The 17007-nt window shown below is 40.7% G+C and overlaps 1 protein-coding gene across 2 annotated transcripts in view; it reads right to left on the bottom strand.

The window, feature by feature from the left end:
• ARID5B (AT-rich interaction domain 5B) overlaps positions 1 to 17007 on the bottom strand; it is a 168546-nt gene extending 151539 nt beyond the window's left edge. Inside the window, exons 1-2 of one of the 2 annotated variants that reach the window (XM_006129784.3) lie at positions 16885 to 17007; positions 16279 to 16533 (exon numbers count right to left, since the gene is read on the bottom strand). In XM_006129784.3, the coding sequence (XP_006129846.2) occupies positions 16279 to 16533; positions 16885 to 16905 (276 nt within the window). In that variant the 5' untranslated portion in view covers positions 16906 to 17007. Of the gene's footprint in view, positions 1 to 16250; positions 16534 to 16884 lie in introns of those variants that run through there. The other variant, XM_075934882.1, reaches the window with a different exon arrangement.

The raw sequence follows: 17007 nt of genomic DNA, 5'->3' as shown, positions 1-17007 counted from the left end.
ACAGATCAGTAGCCAAGGCCACAGTAGAATCAGCAGAAAGGGGCTAAAGGACTATGGATTCACCTTGTTTAGTTTCCTTTTAATGCTCCCTTAGAGGTGGGATAGCAAGGGGGTTATCGCGCGCCTGCATCTTTAGGGAACAAGATGAAAATGGTTCAGAACTGCAGCCAATTGCACCTCAAGACCCTGATTCCACTGTCTTTATGAAGCAGAATCTCCCATTGCCTTCCAAAGTTTCTCTGATTTCAATGTGGGTGTTGTCTTCGATTAAGGCTACTGGAGCCAGAATTTGCTAGGGGCCTGGAGGAAAGCAAGACAGAAGTAGGCAGAATGCTTCCAGTGCCCAGAGGAGCAGGAATGCTAGTAATCCTAGCTCATGTGACCTGACTACTCCTGGTAAGGTCTCCTGCCACCTGCCATTGTGGTTAGAGCACTGGCATTGCCATGACCCCAACCTACCCAAACACACCACCTCAGACAGCACTAACACCACCACAACTACTCTTGGGGAGCAATGGATGCAGCACCCTAAGTGCCTCTGGTGATGAGTGCTGGAGATGAGGAGGCTCTCTGGTGCCTCTCTAGTGCAGTAGCTGTAATCTGCCATTTGCGTTATTAATGCAAAGACATGTTAACCTGAATTTTGCCATCTTTAATCAACAACATTCTCATTGAGCTCGTCTGGGAGTTCTGAGCTACACTGGGTGGCAGAATTTATCCCTGCACTAATGCAAACCAATGCTGATCTCCATGCTGGTGCATCATCCCACACCATATTAAACTGGAGCACAACCCTTTAAGTGGGCTCATGAACCTACAATGTATGTTCCGGCACGATCCGTCTCAGTCCATTCTTACTTGCCAGGCAGTAAATCTTAAAAGCAAAACACAGAAAACATCTATATTGGTACCTCCAGCACTTCCTTGACTGCACTGAAAATATTTGCATATGGAAAAGGACCGTTTGTGGATAAACAATTATTTTGTTCCATGCCAGGATAGATTTGTAGCAAGGGAAATCCAGCTCCATGTATGGAAAATTTGGGCTGCTGATACTCTATTTAAGGCCCTTCTCTTTAGCCTGATCTACCTCTTAAAACCCAAACAAGCAAAGAAGATTATCTATTGGAGGCAACGAGGTTACAAAGCACGATGGTTAAAAACAACTATGACTTGTCCACACTATAGCTATTCCCAATCCAACTGGCGGAGCTGTGCTAGCTGTGACTTACAGGTCTGACCTGGTTGTTCCGTAGACAATCAGGGGTATTGACAGCCTCTGTGTGCACCTGGTCAAAATGCAGGGGGCAGCGCTGTGCTCCTGGAAGGGGACAGAGCCTTGGCAGAAGGGACTGGGCTGGAGACAGCCAGCCCCCCATGCTGCCCAGAGCATGCTGCGCCTTCACAACTGCCAGAGCCGACCAGAGTGAATCATGTGGCACTTAGGGTTGCCAGGTGTCCAGTATTCACCCGGACAGTCCGGTATTTTTGCCTCCTGTGCGGTAAAAAAATTCAGAGAATACCTAACACCTAAAATGTCCAGTATTTTCTGATTTTTTTCCCCGGCCAGTTGGCAAAAATGCTGGGCACCTAGCAACCCTACAAACACTCAGCACCTGGCCTCTCCCCCTTCCCCTGCTGACGCCCCCCCCCCCGGCTCCCAAAACCCCCAACCCCAGCCCCCATGCTTACCTGGTTCTGCAAGGCTGCTGGCACAAGATGGCTGCCAACTAAGGGGTCTTAGTGCACAACTGCTCCCCTGTTCTTATCCCTGCACTCACTCTTAAAGGGGACATGCTGTTTTATTTTAATTTTTTTTTCTCTACAACTTTGGTCCCCCCCCCCTTTTTTTCTTAAACAGAATTTTTTCACTGTGTTTTTTTGGGGGGAAGAGGGTTCGGTATTTTTGTTTGCCACAACTGGCAACCCTAGTGGCACTCCGGCAGCAACTTAAAGGGTCCAGGGCTTTAGCCACTGCTGCAAATGCAGTAGCAGTGACAGCAGCTGGCAGCCCCGAGGCCCCTTTCAATCATTGGACCCTGGGACAACTGCCCATTTGTCCTCCCCGCCCCCCGTCAGCAGCCTGTAGACAAATCCTATGTTGTGATGCCACCCTTCGTGAGCATTGCAGGGTTTTCGAATCTGCAGCCCTAGATGCTGATGCAACAGCAACACCAGAGGGGTGAATTTCCCAGATTTGTCTTACTAAGGGATATTAGCTTCAAAGCCTCTTTGTAGCCATTAAACAAAACACAAACACCCATCCTAACATTCAAATAAAAGGCTAAAGAGACACGTGGGTCTAGGTTGGGATTTGAATCCAATAGTCTGGCAAGGGAAAAACAAAGCAAGATTCCTGGACTTTCTTCTAAGTCTTTTAAACAGCTTCTAAGGTATGTGTTACCCCTATTTTGTGTTCTCTCGATGGACCATTCCCAGCCTGCTATAGGAAAATGGTGCCCTGGGAAAATGTCTGTTTTGGTGCTTCTGATCCAGGTTGCCTCTCTGGTCTTGCCCCCATCATCCCTGGTCCCCAATTCCTCCCCCAGCCTCACCCATCTTCCCTAGCCCCTATTCCTCCCCAGCCATTGCCCTCCCACCTATGGCCCTGCTCCTCCCCAGCCAATACCCTATCACCCGTGGCCCTGCTGCCCACCCCCACTACTCCAAGTTCCCTCCCTTGACCTTGAACTCAACCCACAGAGTCTGGACAACAGTGCCTTGAGCAGTTGCCCACATCACTCACTCCTAAGGCCAGCCCTGACATTCTACAAGGCAAATACATTTGAATTAATTTAAAAGTAAAAAAATGCAACTTACCTTCCTCCTCCCCCCTATTGCATATCTGAATGAGTCCTTCCTGGTTTTGGAATAATCTAACAAAACATACTTTGGGAGTGCTATGAGCAACATGGTTACATTTGCACAGCTGACTCATGGAGAAAGGCATCAGGCTATTCTATGCTTTAAAGCACAAACCAAGTACCTCCTTCTGTTTTATGCAATCTCGTCTTATATGAAATCATACTTTAGACATGCTCCCTCTTGCTGGACTTAGTTTGTTACTCTTCACAATGATTTAAAACCATTGAAAGTCACAGGAGTCTTTTTCAATGAGTTCCGTAGGCTCTGGATTAGTCCCTTTGCAAACTCATCTTAGCTTTGATATGTGCAATTCCAGCAAAGGGCCAGACTTTGTAACTCTTACTCATGATGGTGAACACTTACAAACTCATACAAATAGTCACACTGACTTCAATCAGGGGAGTAAACACACAGCAGTGGGAGCTGGAGCTACATAGTTGAAACCCTAAAGGATCGGAATCACAGCTTTGGTTACAGTGTGTAGAAATATTTACCCTTTGTGAGATGGTTGAAAAAGTGCTTGAGTCTGAGTTTCTGCACTGTGGGGTTATTGACATGTTCCACTCTGGTAAATAATTCAGGTTACAGACTGATATAGCTAACGGAATTAACTTAAACCTTGATTTCTGAAATTGACTCCATGCAGATAGATCCCTTTACCCACGTGGACTTCAATGGAAATCAACCCAGGGTTCCATCAACACAGTCAATTAGTTTGAAAAATATTAGTCTCTCTCCCCCCAGGCAGACTAAATTAACATTAAAGAAAGAACAAATTTACAATCAGGATCGATGACTGGGATAGAAAAATGCTTTAAAGTGCCCAAAAAGCACATTTGGTTAAAAAGTCAGCTTATGCGTTTGTCCCTTAAAAGCTGAACCTAGTGTGTTGCGTCTATTCACACTGCGGCATTCATTCCGCCAAAGTCAGTTTGGGCCCCTGGATAGGATACTAGATCCCGGTTTGATCCTTGACAGAGCAATTGCCCAAGTTTACACTTTCTCAGTCACTCCCTATACAGAATGGGGGTAGTAATCATGTTTATCCCACTTTACAAAGCATGTTGAGTTTTATGAATGAAAAGCTGTATCAGTAAGAAGGGCCCATGGACCAAAACCTCACTGTATACAACAATTCACAGCATGTAGGGGGCTTTTTCAAGCTGCAAAACAGATAAGAATCAGTGTACCAAGTTCTAAATGCTAAATGATCAATGTTTATCTTTGAAAACAAAATAGATTTGGATTAGCATTTCCAAAACTTGACTTGTGGCTTTAAGCCTCATATGCTGGCTGCTCCAACTGAACCAATGTAAAGGGGACTGATTTTCAAGGCCTGAGCACTTCTTTCTTCCCAAAAACAAACAAACCAACCAACCAACCAACCCCAGGCTACTTTAAGGTTTCCTAAATTAGGCAACTGAAAAAGGTGACTCCCCAAATCACTAGTCAATTTTAAACATCTTTGCCTTTGTTTTTACAGGGCACCTTTCAATATTTCAATGCCGAAACCACTACACATTTTTCTATTCTCTGGTGTTTTGTTAAAATCCAAACTAGAAGGGACATCTTTTGAGCAAGAAAATGAAAATGAGTAGGACTTTTTCTTCAAAGGAATTGATTTCAGCATGATGCAAGTAATGATAGTCGAGTGTCCCTCATGGCATTATAACATCTCTGGGACTTTTCACAGTACCAGGCACAACCAAATTATTAATCTCTTGAGAGCATGGAATCCCTCAGAAAATCAACAAATCCTGGAATCAAACACAGTGAGGCCTTCTTAACTATTTGACATACATTGTTCCATACCTATTTCTACAGATTCCCTGGTTATAAAAAAACCCTTAAATAAGATGACAAGTTAATAGAAATGTTAAATAAATAAATAAAAACAGGTATACCATGAATTATGACTACCAAATCTTTAGAAGATTAAAGAAATCTGCTCTATACCCATTTATGTCATCCATAATTATATCTCCATATAAACATGAAAAAACACCCAAGTTGATTATTGCATAAATATATTGAACTCATATCAGATTAACTATGCTCTGAAGAGATATATTTATGAAATCTCTGTTGCATGGTAAGACTTTAATGAAGGGAATTTACAAATTTTTCCTACCACAATGATATTAGGTCTGTGACAGAGGTGAATTTCAACTCTTGCTTGGAAATTAGATTTATCTCTACTGCCCCCTTAAGAATATTGACCAGACAATGGGAATATTTTCCCTGTACATGCAGTTGTCTAAATCTTGAAATAACTGACTATAAAAGGAGCCACTTTTTTCTTCTATCCCAGTAAAATGTGGTATCTAGTGAGACTATAATTGTAATACATCTTACAAGCCTCCAGAGTGAAGTAAAATATTTTCTACTATCAAGCTGGGGTGTGGGGAGAGGATTAGAAAACACACTGATACAAATGATTCTTTCTTGTATTCTGGTTTTAGCCCATCTGAAGGTGTCAGATTATCATTTTCAGAGGCGAAGTTCTGGAGAAAGGGATGGTACCTCTTTGAGAGCCATTATGCTAAAATACGTTATTGTTGTCTAAGCAACCATAACAGCCTCCTGAAAGCACAAAACCTTATATTGCCTGACTCAGCAGATGGTTGGAAGGCTTATATCCAAGGAAAGAGATCAGGTAGTTGAACAGTTTAAAACAGATTATTATTTTTTTGAAAAGACAAATTAACTCTTGGAAGGCAGATTGCCACAAGGCAACTTGGTGTGACTGTACAACTTTATTCAAAGCAGGCAGACCATGCATCACAACTTCACACTCACTGCCAATAACTAGGTTTTTTTTAAAAAAAGTGAAAGCAGCTTTTTAAAAATTATGGCAACTAAGATATCTCAAAACTTTGACATGCTGAGAATGTTTTCACTCCAGTGCTTCCAGGGGTCATTTAAGGAATTCTGGAGGTCAAGAGTGATTTGAACACCTGCTCGGCTGTCTACTGAATTACTGATCTAGTAACATCAAATATAAGGCTTAGAGAAACAGGGGACATACTGTAAAAACCGTTGTTGATAATTATAGGAGACACTGTGTGCCATTTATCTGATCAGTATAATTTGCTTCAGAAAAATATCTTCAGGTTTTGTTTGTTTGTTTTTTGTAAACCTTTTCCACAATAGATAGCTGGGGATGCATATTTTACAACACAGGGTATTGTTGCCGAAAACACATTCACCCATAGGAGTTCAAAACACAATTAGACTATTATGGACTATAGTCACTAAGAAACATAGAGCTGTATATTCCATTTTGACATAAAGGGCTCTGTTATCGTCTTTATTTACACCTCATGTATTTTTTATTTTTCTGCAATTTAGATGGAAATTGATACTGCATGATCCTCATGTAAATTACACAAAATTGTTTTTGTTCTTGCCCCTAGAACCGGGTGCACACTTTGATCACTTTGGTAGGTGTGAGGACTGTGGTACAAGTCCAAAAAGGGGCGGGGGGGGGGGGGGGGAAGGGGAGATGTTATCTTAAATTATCAAGTTAATGTACAAACAAAGGGAAATCTCAAATATATTTTGTGCATGCAGCTTTAACTTCAGCTACCCACTGTCAGCAGATTACTATAGGTCACGGCATACTTACTTATATAGACCCAATAACCAAAGTGTCTGAGCACCTCTCATCTATAATTAAAGAAGTTATCCATGGTGCATCCCCGTTACTTAAGAGAGGTATTATCACTCCCACTTACAAATAAGGAACTGAGGTCTGGAGAGATAAAATGATTTACCCAATGTCACACCTGAAGTCTGTGACAGAGCTGAACCTAGGTCTTCAGAGTCTCAGCCAATAGTTTTAATCACAAAACCATCCTCCCTTCAGTGACCTCACTAGCATGAAAGGGGTAAGGAACATTTCTATCAGAGTAAATCATTCTTAAACAAACTCTCCAATGTAGGCAGCATCTACCTTCTCCCCTCTTCAAGCTAATTAACTCTGGCTATTGTAGGCAAATACTATTGAAGGCATTAAGGCCATAAATCAGTTCATGACATTTATGGCTCTATTCCTGAAGAGTTTTGCTTTTTAAAGAGACCAACATTAATAATTAATAATTATTAAAATTAATAATCCTCATCTCAGAATATGAAGCTCCAAAGTATGTGTTCATCCCTTGTAGCAGAGAAAGTTGCCTTACAGTGGCAAAGTAGATGCTATATTAAATCTCTAGAGCACATGAAGGCTTGGGATGTCATTTAATCAATAATAATACTTTGTATTTCCACTGAAAGCATTTTGCAAAAAGCCACAGATTAAGCCCAACAGCATCTAAATGAGGTAGGTACCAGTCCTCCCATTTTGCAGATGTTTACACTGAGGCACAATGGAGTTATGTGATTTGCCCAAGATCTCATGGTGAGCCAGTAGCAGAGCTAGAAATGCGCTGACTGATCAATTAGGTGCTTTACCAAGCAGATAATGCTTTCACTTTTCACCCTAAAATCCTCATTTGGCACATCATATCCAAACAACCCTCTCACTGCCTCTTACACACTGTGATTCCAGCACATACTCATGCATTTTGGTGGGCATCTGGGCAAATAGCTTTCTTAACTAAGCAACTAATTTGTCAGTTACCCATAAGAGGCAAGCACGTGGGGAGAGAAAACCTATATATGCACATCAAAATCACATTTATTTGATCACCATTTTTCAGCCAAGCACTTGAGAGCATTGTATAAAGTCTGAACTGAAAATACATACAGCACAGGAAATTACATGACACAGGAGAATTTTATAGGCTATAACCTTTAAGCTATATTCTTGGCCAGTTTTAAAGGGAAACACAGATCTGATTTAATACAGGTGTTGTTCCCATTTCTCTAATTTGCATACTGGTGTATGTTTAGTTTACATATTTGTTTGCAACTGAATTATGTTCAAATGCAAAGCCTGGGAGCATTAAGACCCATCATGTAGCTCTTAACCTATTGGGGTCCATAAACAAGGCAAAGACATAACACGAGGGATCTTAGTAACATAATTAAAACGATGTGGGATTCTATTCCCTTGGCATTAATACATCTTTTGTGCAATCTCCTCTCCATGATTCAGCATTTGCAAAAGGAATCTCGTAAAATGGTAAGGAATGGAGTGTTACCGGCTCTTTGTGGGATACTAGTAAATCTGGTCTGTGATGCTTTTTTAGAGAGATGAGTGCAAACACTTAGATTTCTGATTTCTATAGCAACTGTTGTGTTTTCCTGAACAGAGGTTCAAATTGAATTTCTGTGTGCCAGTGCAGATAGAAGTTATGACCAAGGAGAATATAGGTTTCACTCAGAATGTTTTCTCATCAGATGGGCTATGCATCTCAGGTAGTTTTTTTAGATTAGGCAAATTGATAAGCAATTCATTGCTAATTTTCCCGAGTACTGTTACAGTTTGAAAAGGTTTCCTTGCAGATTACATAATTATATTTTTTTAAACAAAGAGTACATTGCATTAGCAGGTTTAAATTATGCAAGCATATTCTTTTGTCTTTTGTTGTATTGTGTTCTATTGTGCTGGTAAAACAATATGTGCTTTAATTAGCAAATATCTGTAAATAATTTACTTGCTTTTCATACAACAGAACAATGGAGCCAATTTTCACATAGATCTACTGAGCATGTGAAGATTTCTTGCCAGAATCTTCCATTGTTCAATATCTATATCAATTTGCCCGTCATTCATAGCCAACACTGAGCAGTGCAGAAAGAAAGTAAAGTTCTTAGCTCACCAGTGGCAGCCCCATCACAATACACCTCAAAGGAGACTTGTTTGTTCAGACTAAAATATCTTCAAAATGAAAACAGACTATTATCTAGAACCCTGGCACCTTCCCACAGCAACTTGGATGGCTGCCAATATTAAGGTCACTGGATTAATGCTGTAAAACGCTGATGTCCTTCTGACCTTCTGACTACATTTTAGCTACAAAATAAAAAGCTCAACTTGATCTGACACTATCAATCACACATACATTAGTCCCTACAGGCTGGAAAACAGGGTGTGCATCCACACCCATACACGCAAAGAAAAATCTGTCTAAGATATATGATTGTTCTAAGGCATAAGGCATTGTTATTTTGAATATGAATGAAAGATCCAGCATCAGCATTTCAAGAATATTTCAGTTATGCATTTCCCAGAACTCCATTTCTGGACAACTAATATAAATACTGCTCTTGTAGTGTAGAACTTCTTCATGAATAAAACCACAGAAGAACTTGAACAAGAACATACTTTCTATACCATATGCATAGTGTTTGAACATTATTAAAAATGCAAAACCTATGTATGCTTTACTCTCCTGCGCAATACAGTAATTATGATTAAGGGCCAAACAGCACAAAAAGAGCCAATTTATCTTCCTTGTGCTTAGGAATACTATTGTGTAACTAAGCAACTAAAGACAAAATATAGTCTAATTAATTCACTTCTATGCTTATTTAAAAGACACAATTAGAACATTTTTATTTTCCAGCCTGCACAGTATCTCAACATGCTTGAGGGTGTAGCATATAAAGCCTATTATTCTCAAAAGACAAGAGTTTAATGTTTAGTGCCACTGATCAAGCTAGGAACAGCAACTATGGAGCACAGTGGGTACATTTTACATTCTGAATACAGTGAGAAATGAAAGATAAGGGGAAAAATATCTGCTTAAGTGACCATAGACACCAGATTGCTGGCTAATGGCTAGCAACATGTGGCTTCACTGAGTAGCATCATTCCCGCTTCTTCCTTTGCTAGGCTGTGTCTAGACTGGCAAGTTTTTCCACAAAGTCATCTGCTTTTGCGGAAAAACTTGCCAGCTGTCTACACTGGCCGTTTGAATTTCCGCAAGAACACTGACGATCTCATGTAAGATCGTCAGTGTTCTTGCGGAAATACCGTGCTGCTCCCGTTCAGGCAAAAGCCCTCTTGCACAAATCATTTGCGCAAGAGGGCCAGTGTAAACAGCACAGAACTGTTTTCCGCAAAAAAGCCCCGATCGCAAAAATGGCGATCGGGGCTTTTTTGCGGAAAACTGCGTCTAGATTGGCCACGGACGCTTTTCCACAAAAAGTGCTTTTGCGGAAAAGCATCCTGCCAATCTAGACGTGCTTTTCCGAAAATGCTTTTAACGGGAAACTTTTCCTTTAAAAGCATTTTCGGAAAATCATGCCAGTGTAGACGTAGCCCTAGTGTATGTTACTGGTAGGGAGAGACAAAAATATAAAGAGTGGGCATGCAGTTGCCAAAACCATGATCTTTTATGACAGATGTCATACCTCTAACGTTGCAATTATAGCGCACCTGATTTCCAAAGCTGCATTCAATTGAGCAACAATACACTGGTGATTGATGTTATTAACATTATTTTAAAACCATCCTTTAATAACAGTACTCTGCATATTTGAAATTTGTTATCTTAATTGATGTGTACAGACCTGGATGCAAGATACACTTTCTGAAGTCTAAGGCTCATTTCTAATTTTAAATAAGAGTACACCAATCCCGACTTAGATTGAAAAAAAAAAAACCATTAGCATGCAAGTGTAATAGTAGGGAAAGGTGGCAATGCATGACCATGTGTCTGAGGATGCAATCAGTTGTTCAAGGCCCTGGTTTTGCCACCCTTACTTATTTGCATAGCACTTACTCATGTAATAATCACACTGAAATCTGGGAAATTCTTTGAGAAACAAATTACTACTCCGCACATGTAAAAGGTGAAAGAATCTGACCCTCCACAAATAAAAGATACACTTGTTGCTTTTCTAAACTGTCTCAAAAAGTCAGTCTTGTATTTATAAAACAACATATTTTTAACAGTGAAATTTGGGAAAATAGTCTGAAAATACAAAATACTGTCTGATTACAGGGATAGGGTGGTGAGCAAGTTACTACTTGTGTGAGTAAAAGTTACACCATCAGCTCATCATTTGGCAAGGTAGACTGACTCAGTGTTTGATATCTAAAAAAGCTAGATTTAGCTACATTCACTTCAAGTAGTTCATAACAAATGGTACCGTATAAGTAGAAGTAAAATTAATAACAATGTATTCAAAGGAGTGACATTTCAGACTAAAAAAATTAGTATTTTTAGCTTGTACATTCCCTATCAAATACCATGCGTACATTTAATGAGCTCTGCTTTTCATTTTTTTTAAAGAATAGGCTAATTAATGCTGACAGCTTTAAAAACATGAAAATACAAGTTGCTAACAAGCATTGTATTCTAACAGAGCTTCTCCAAAAAGGTCAGTGTTTTATAGGGCCAAATTTTCCCTTCTGTGGCTTGCAGAGGAGAGGGTTAAATGAGCAGAAAAATCTGCAGAAATCTTTAGCTACAATTCCATTGAATTTGTGGGGTGTGGGTAAGTCAGTGTAGCATCACCACCAGTTTGCTTTGACCTCTGTGAGTACCTTTGGATCTATATGGTTTGGGGTGCATAGGCTGAGTCTGGGAGAGATTCAGTGAGGGCTGTAGACTTGGTATCAGGAGGGTTTGGAGGGGCAAAATCAAGGAAGAACTGCTTTCATGGCATCAATTTCCTGCAAATCCACTAGGAACATTCCCTCTCCAGTCTCCCCTCGCCCCCAAACATCAGATTACATTGACACAGTCTGCACAGGTTTATGCAAATTCACACTTGACACTTGCAACTCTCCTTGAGGCTTCAATCCAGCAAAGCACTTAAGCACATGCTGAACTATCATCATGCGATTAGTCCAACTGACTTCAAAAGGACTTGTCCTGTGCTCAGTTAAGTATCTGCTTAAGTGCTTTGCTGGATTGGGGCCTACAGGAGCTGGCCACTAGGCATTTCAGGAACTCCTGGCAACATGACTCAGTAAGGTCTCAAAAAGTAGTGCTGTGAATACCCCAGGAGCTGAAAGTTAAGTTTTCCCCTGGAACTTGGGACCACCACCAGAGGCAAACCAACTTTCACTCATCCTCTCGCTAATGTCAACCCTCCCACTGATTACATGGTTGGGGGAGGTGCATGTATGCACTGAAAAGCATTTATATGATTTAGCCCACAGATTCCAAAACATGTAATGGCATTTTTCCCCAACTAAGAGCAAATCTCTGCTGTAGGATCTGTATGGGCAAATTATATTGTGCTCTTCTCACATGCCTGGTGTCTTGTTAAGAAGAGCTCTGTCCTATAATGGAGATCCACTGTGTATATCAGAGCACTAGAATTTGTCCTGAAATTAGAAAACTACATGTTTGAAAGTTTGAGTTCCTCTCCAGATAAACAAGTAACTCTTACTGACATACTCCAAGGCTGTGTCTAGACTGGCCAGTTTTTCCAGAAAATCAGCCGCTTTTCCAGAAAAACTTGCCAGCTGTCTACACTGGCCGCTTGAATTGCCGCAAAAGCACTGACTTCCTACTGTAAGAAATCAGTGCTTTTTGCGGAAATACTATGCTGCTCCCGTTCAGGCAAAAGTCCCTTTTGCGCAAAACTTTTGCACAAAGGGGCCAGTGTAGACAGCTCAGATTTGTCTTCCGCAAAAAAGCCCCAATTGCAAAAATGGTGATTGGGGCTTTTTTTTTTGTGGAAAATTGCGTCTAGATTGGCCACGGACGCTTTTCCGCAAAAAGTGCTTTTGCGGAAAAGTGTCTTGCCAATCTAGATGCTCTTTTCCATTAAAAGCATTTCTGGAAAATCATGCCAGTCTAGACGTAGCCCAAGAGTGCACAGAAAGAACATCAGCATAAACCTAACATAGAGGCTCTATTCTGCTCTCATTCCCATAACTCTAAATGGGGTTACATATGTGTAACCAGAGAGGTTAATTTTGGGATATTAATACCTACACTTTCAGTGAAGTATGAGACTGATCCTGCATTTGTTGCACATTCAAAAGTCAGTTGAAGCCCACTGAGTTTTGTTTGCTTGATTGTATAATGAAGCTCTACTGCCCCATCCAGCATATTTAACTATAAGCATATGAGTAGTTCTATTGGCATCAAGGGGACTGCAAAACATGCTTAAAATAGAGCCTGTGTATTAGTGGTAGCAAAATCCAGTTTTACCAGCACAGAGAGTTAAATATAGATACAGTTGATGGATAAACGGGATGTAATAAACCCATCTCTGATTAGCTCAAACATTTGGCAATCAGATAAAATATGCCATCAGGAATTTCTGAGTAACATAACCATTACACACCTACTTTGCTATTTCCTCTATGAGTACCCACTGACTGAATATTACAATGGTGAAAAATTGTTCATTAGTAGTGCAGATGCCACATTTAGAAAAGGCTGGTACTACTAATCATCAAACGAGCAAAGATATCTGCTCCTGACAATAATTATACCTCTGACTGGCTCGATCAACAGTTACAATCAGACCAGTTGCTCTGCTAATAAACAATTTTATTCACAACAAGTGTCTCTGTTGACCTTTGACATCACAGAAAGCCTTTGATAAAGCAGATTTACAATACACATAAAAGTGCAACCTCCATTTATACCAGTTTTCTCAATGCAAGATAGGGAGTTTTAATGCATCTATTTCTTAAACCAAGAAGAATGTCTTCTTTATGGTTATAAATTACTTATAGCTCAAGAATACCATTTCCATACCCAGAAAACATACAAAATCTCTCTGTTCTAAACACAGCCCTGCCTGTGCTTTAGGAATAGATGTTAATGTCACTTAACATAAAATAATTATTACTCTGGTTTAATGACTTAAAATAACAGTACTAGGTACAAATACAGTATGTTTTCCTTAAGTAACAAATTGCCAATCAACATGAAGCCTTTTGTCTTTTAGCTGCACGTTTCTGAACAGATCTTTTTATCATTCAAAACTATTTAAAATCAATGATAAAAACATGTCAATGTATATAAACAAGTTAATGGAGTAAGTGAAAACAAAGTACATTTCTTAATGAGAGTGTTATGTTGCCCTCTCTAGGCCCTGGCTCTAAATGCTGGTTTCTGTAGGCTCTCTGCCAAAGAAGTATCTGTGTGAGCTGTTGCTGTTTCTTGCTGCTGCTGTTACTCTGCTAATGAATGACTAACTTAGGCCAGAGGAGAAATGACATCACTGGGGTGTAAAATAGTACTGCATTAGGAAACTTTCCACCTGCTTTACATTTGTCATAATTATTCTATACAATGCAATAATCATTTGCATAATTCTAAGGCATGCCATTATCTCAATTGAAAATTGTTTTCAAATGGTTGAATAATTCAGAATGACATCAGTTAAAGCTCTAATGAAATATACAAGTATAATCATACTGCTAATTACTATCAGTGTTTGCATTTTTTAAAAAATCAAATCATGCATAATATTATGAATGTACATGCAGCTGAGAATGACTGCATAGCAGGACCATTCTTATATGTAATGGCAGGATTAATGTTCTCTGATGTTCATACCACAGTAACATGATCTGACCATTACAGCATATTAAAATGATTTGTGCCCATTTCCCCACCCCTTCTCAGCCAAAACTCTTTCATTTAAAAACACACACACACACACACCTATATGGCTTCTAAATATTCACCAGGAGCAGTTTTAGGAACATCCATCCTTGGTTGTAATTTTTTAATCTTTAAGGAAAGAGTCCTCAGTTTCAATTGTGAATACCGAAATTAAAATAGGTAAGTGGTCAACTGAGAAGAGGTTTACAAGAAATGTTTCAAATACATTTTCGAAAGAAGTTACCACAAAATGTCTAATAAAATTCAGAATGATTTCCTGTCTGGTTTAGCAGAATGTCTACTACACGTGTAGTCCTTTCTGGATATTTAATCCTCCCCTTTTCCAGATCACAGCCCATGTTGAAGTAATAAATTTGAAAAGCAAATAATAAGTACTAGTAAGGGGGAGGGGAAGAGAGACAGCTGCACAGGAAAGTTGGACAGGGGGAGGGGACAGAGGCACTTTCAGTAGAAGAGAGGTCAACCTGTTAATGTTTTTCAATACCCTCTCCATGCTCCAAAATGTCAGCTCTTAATTATTGACATCAGAAAAGATGGGCAATTTAAAAAAAAAATAAAGTCGGACAGCGGAACTACATGTTAATTTCAGAAGAAGCAGTGGATAAGGGAATATTTCAAAGGTTACAGTAATTAAGTAACATATAATAGGAATGGGTAACCCGATACTTCGGGGGGGGGGGGGGAGCTTGAGAAAAACTACAATTAACTCCATCAGACTATGGACTGTTGAAGGCATTGGCAGCTCAATTTGTATGGGGGCTCACTGTGGAAATAAGGAAGGCTTCCAGTCACTTCCCCCTATGCTTTGGGAAGCTGAAATATTATTGCAGCCACATCTGGCTATTTCTGAGCGCTCTTTAACTGGCCATCTCTCCGCATAAACATAGCGCCGTGTGTACACCCCACTGAAATAGTTCCTCAATAACACAGTGCAGTCAGCTGACTAGAGTAGCCAGCAAAATTGCGGTCACACATGAAATTACAGAGCTAGCAGGCTACACGGTAAACGCAATCTCTGGGTTCCAGCCCTTGGCTCTGAACTGACGGAGGCACTTCTGATCAAACTGTCCAGGGTGAAATTGACAATGGGCTGTCCCTAATAGAAGTAACTCAAGGAGACTGCAGGAGAAACCAAACGGCTTGACTTTAGCATTAGCCTTTAACTCATTGCCTCCCTCCCGCCCCCCTGTCTTCCTGGAAAATGCCCACTTTTTTTCATAGTCATTTTAAACTAGCCCATCTAGTGAAATGCACCAGCACAGAGAGATCGTTGTGAATGCTTAACGTGTTTGTGCTGGTTACATGACTGCTTTGAAATACGCCCAGGCATATCTGCAAGTTATTTGAATGTATTATTCCAGTACCTGTCATTTATCACTTTATTCAACACGTCTTTGCCAGCTCAATAGCTTTGATCTCACTCAGCCACCATTTCGTAATTTCCGCCCTCTTAAATATATCAAATACTAAAAAAATGTTAACGATATCTAAACCCAGCAAATCCCCCGGCCCCTAGCCAGCCACTGAAATCCGGGGGTGGGGGAGAACATAAAACACCACACACAGCATGTGACGTTCCCAGAGCATCAGCAATGAGTGAAAAAAAACCATTTAAAAATCCTTACATTCCTCCCCTCCCCATAAGTTATTTGACTAGGGTTTATTTTAAAGAGCAGACGAGCTGCCCCCCCCCCCTCCGTAAAGCTGCCATCGAAACTCTTACAATGGCAAACAGCTCGAGCCCTTGTTTGTGACACTGTCCCTTTAAAAGAGCCTTGCGTTGCCTGCAGAAGGGAACATTTCAATCCTGTCTTTTAATAAACATTGGGGGGGGGGGGGCAGTCCGCACACACACTCACACACAGACACACACAGCCGCGCACATACACAGAGAGGCAGAGACATGTTTTACCACCTCGCCATGGTCACTATTTCTGCCCTGGGGAGTATCTTCTGGGAGGAAATAAAGTTTGGAGCTGGATAAAAGTTGCCGGCTAGTCCTCTCTTCCCACAACAGCTGGAGCTCCGCTATGCAAATCGGATCCTCTGGCTTACATCTTACAAAGAAAAAGTCGCCAAGGGACAAAATTCTTGGTCTGCCTTCAAGGTGGAACTGAAAAGCCTTGTAGAAAATGTAAGGACCGTGCAAGCCACACGGAGAGCCGACCCACTGCAGGGAATACAAAAAAATCAAGTCAATAAAATAAATATAATCATCATAATAAATAAGACAATCGCATATAAGAACACAAATAGGCTGGAGGTGGGAATAACATCACCTAAAATAGGGAGTCAGGCAGTAGCCAGCAAAGATTCCCCCCCCCCCCCAACAAATAATAATCCTCTATGTGATAATAATCTGTGGCTATGTATGATCAGCGAAGGAATTGTAAAAGGGGGGAAATGCCATTTGGGGTGCAGAGGGGAAAAGTTTACTGGAAAGTTTGTTGGTGGGGTGCTGGGGTACGGGGGGCACGGCTGGAGGGGGGGCCGGGCAGAGAAGCGGAGGAGAGACGAATACCTGGACTGAGTTGGGCTCCATCTCGACGTTCTGAATTGATTGAACTCAACATTCTCTCCAAACTTGTTGGCTTGAATGGATTGCATCAGGTCCTGGCAGGGGAAAGCTCTCTTCGCCAGCAGC

Source organism: Pelodiscus sinensis, chromosome 8, assembly GCF_049634645.1.
Source record: "Pelodiscus sinensis isolate JC-2024 chromosome 8, ASM4963464v1, whole genome shotgun sequence".
NCBI classification, from domain to species: Eukaryota; Metazoa; Chordata; order Testudines; family Trionychidae; genus Pelodiscus; species Pelodiscus sinensis.
The sequence above is the reverse complement of the archived record's forward strand: the minus strand, read 5'-3'. Positions and strand labels throughout refer to the sequence as shown.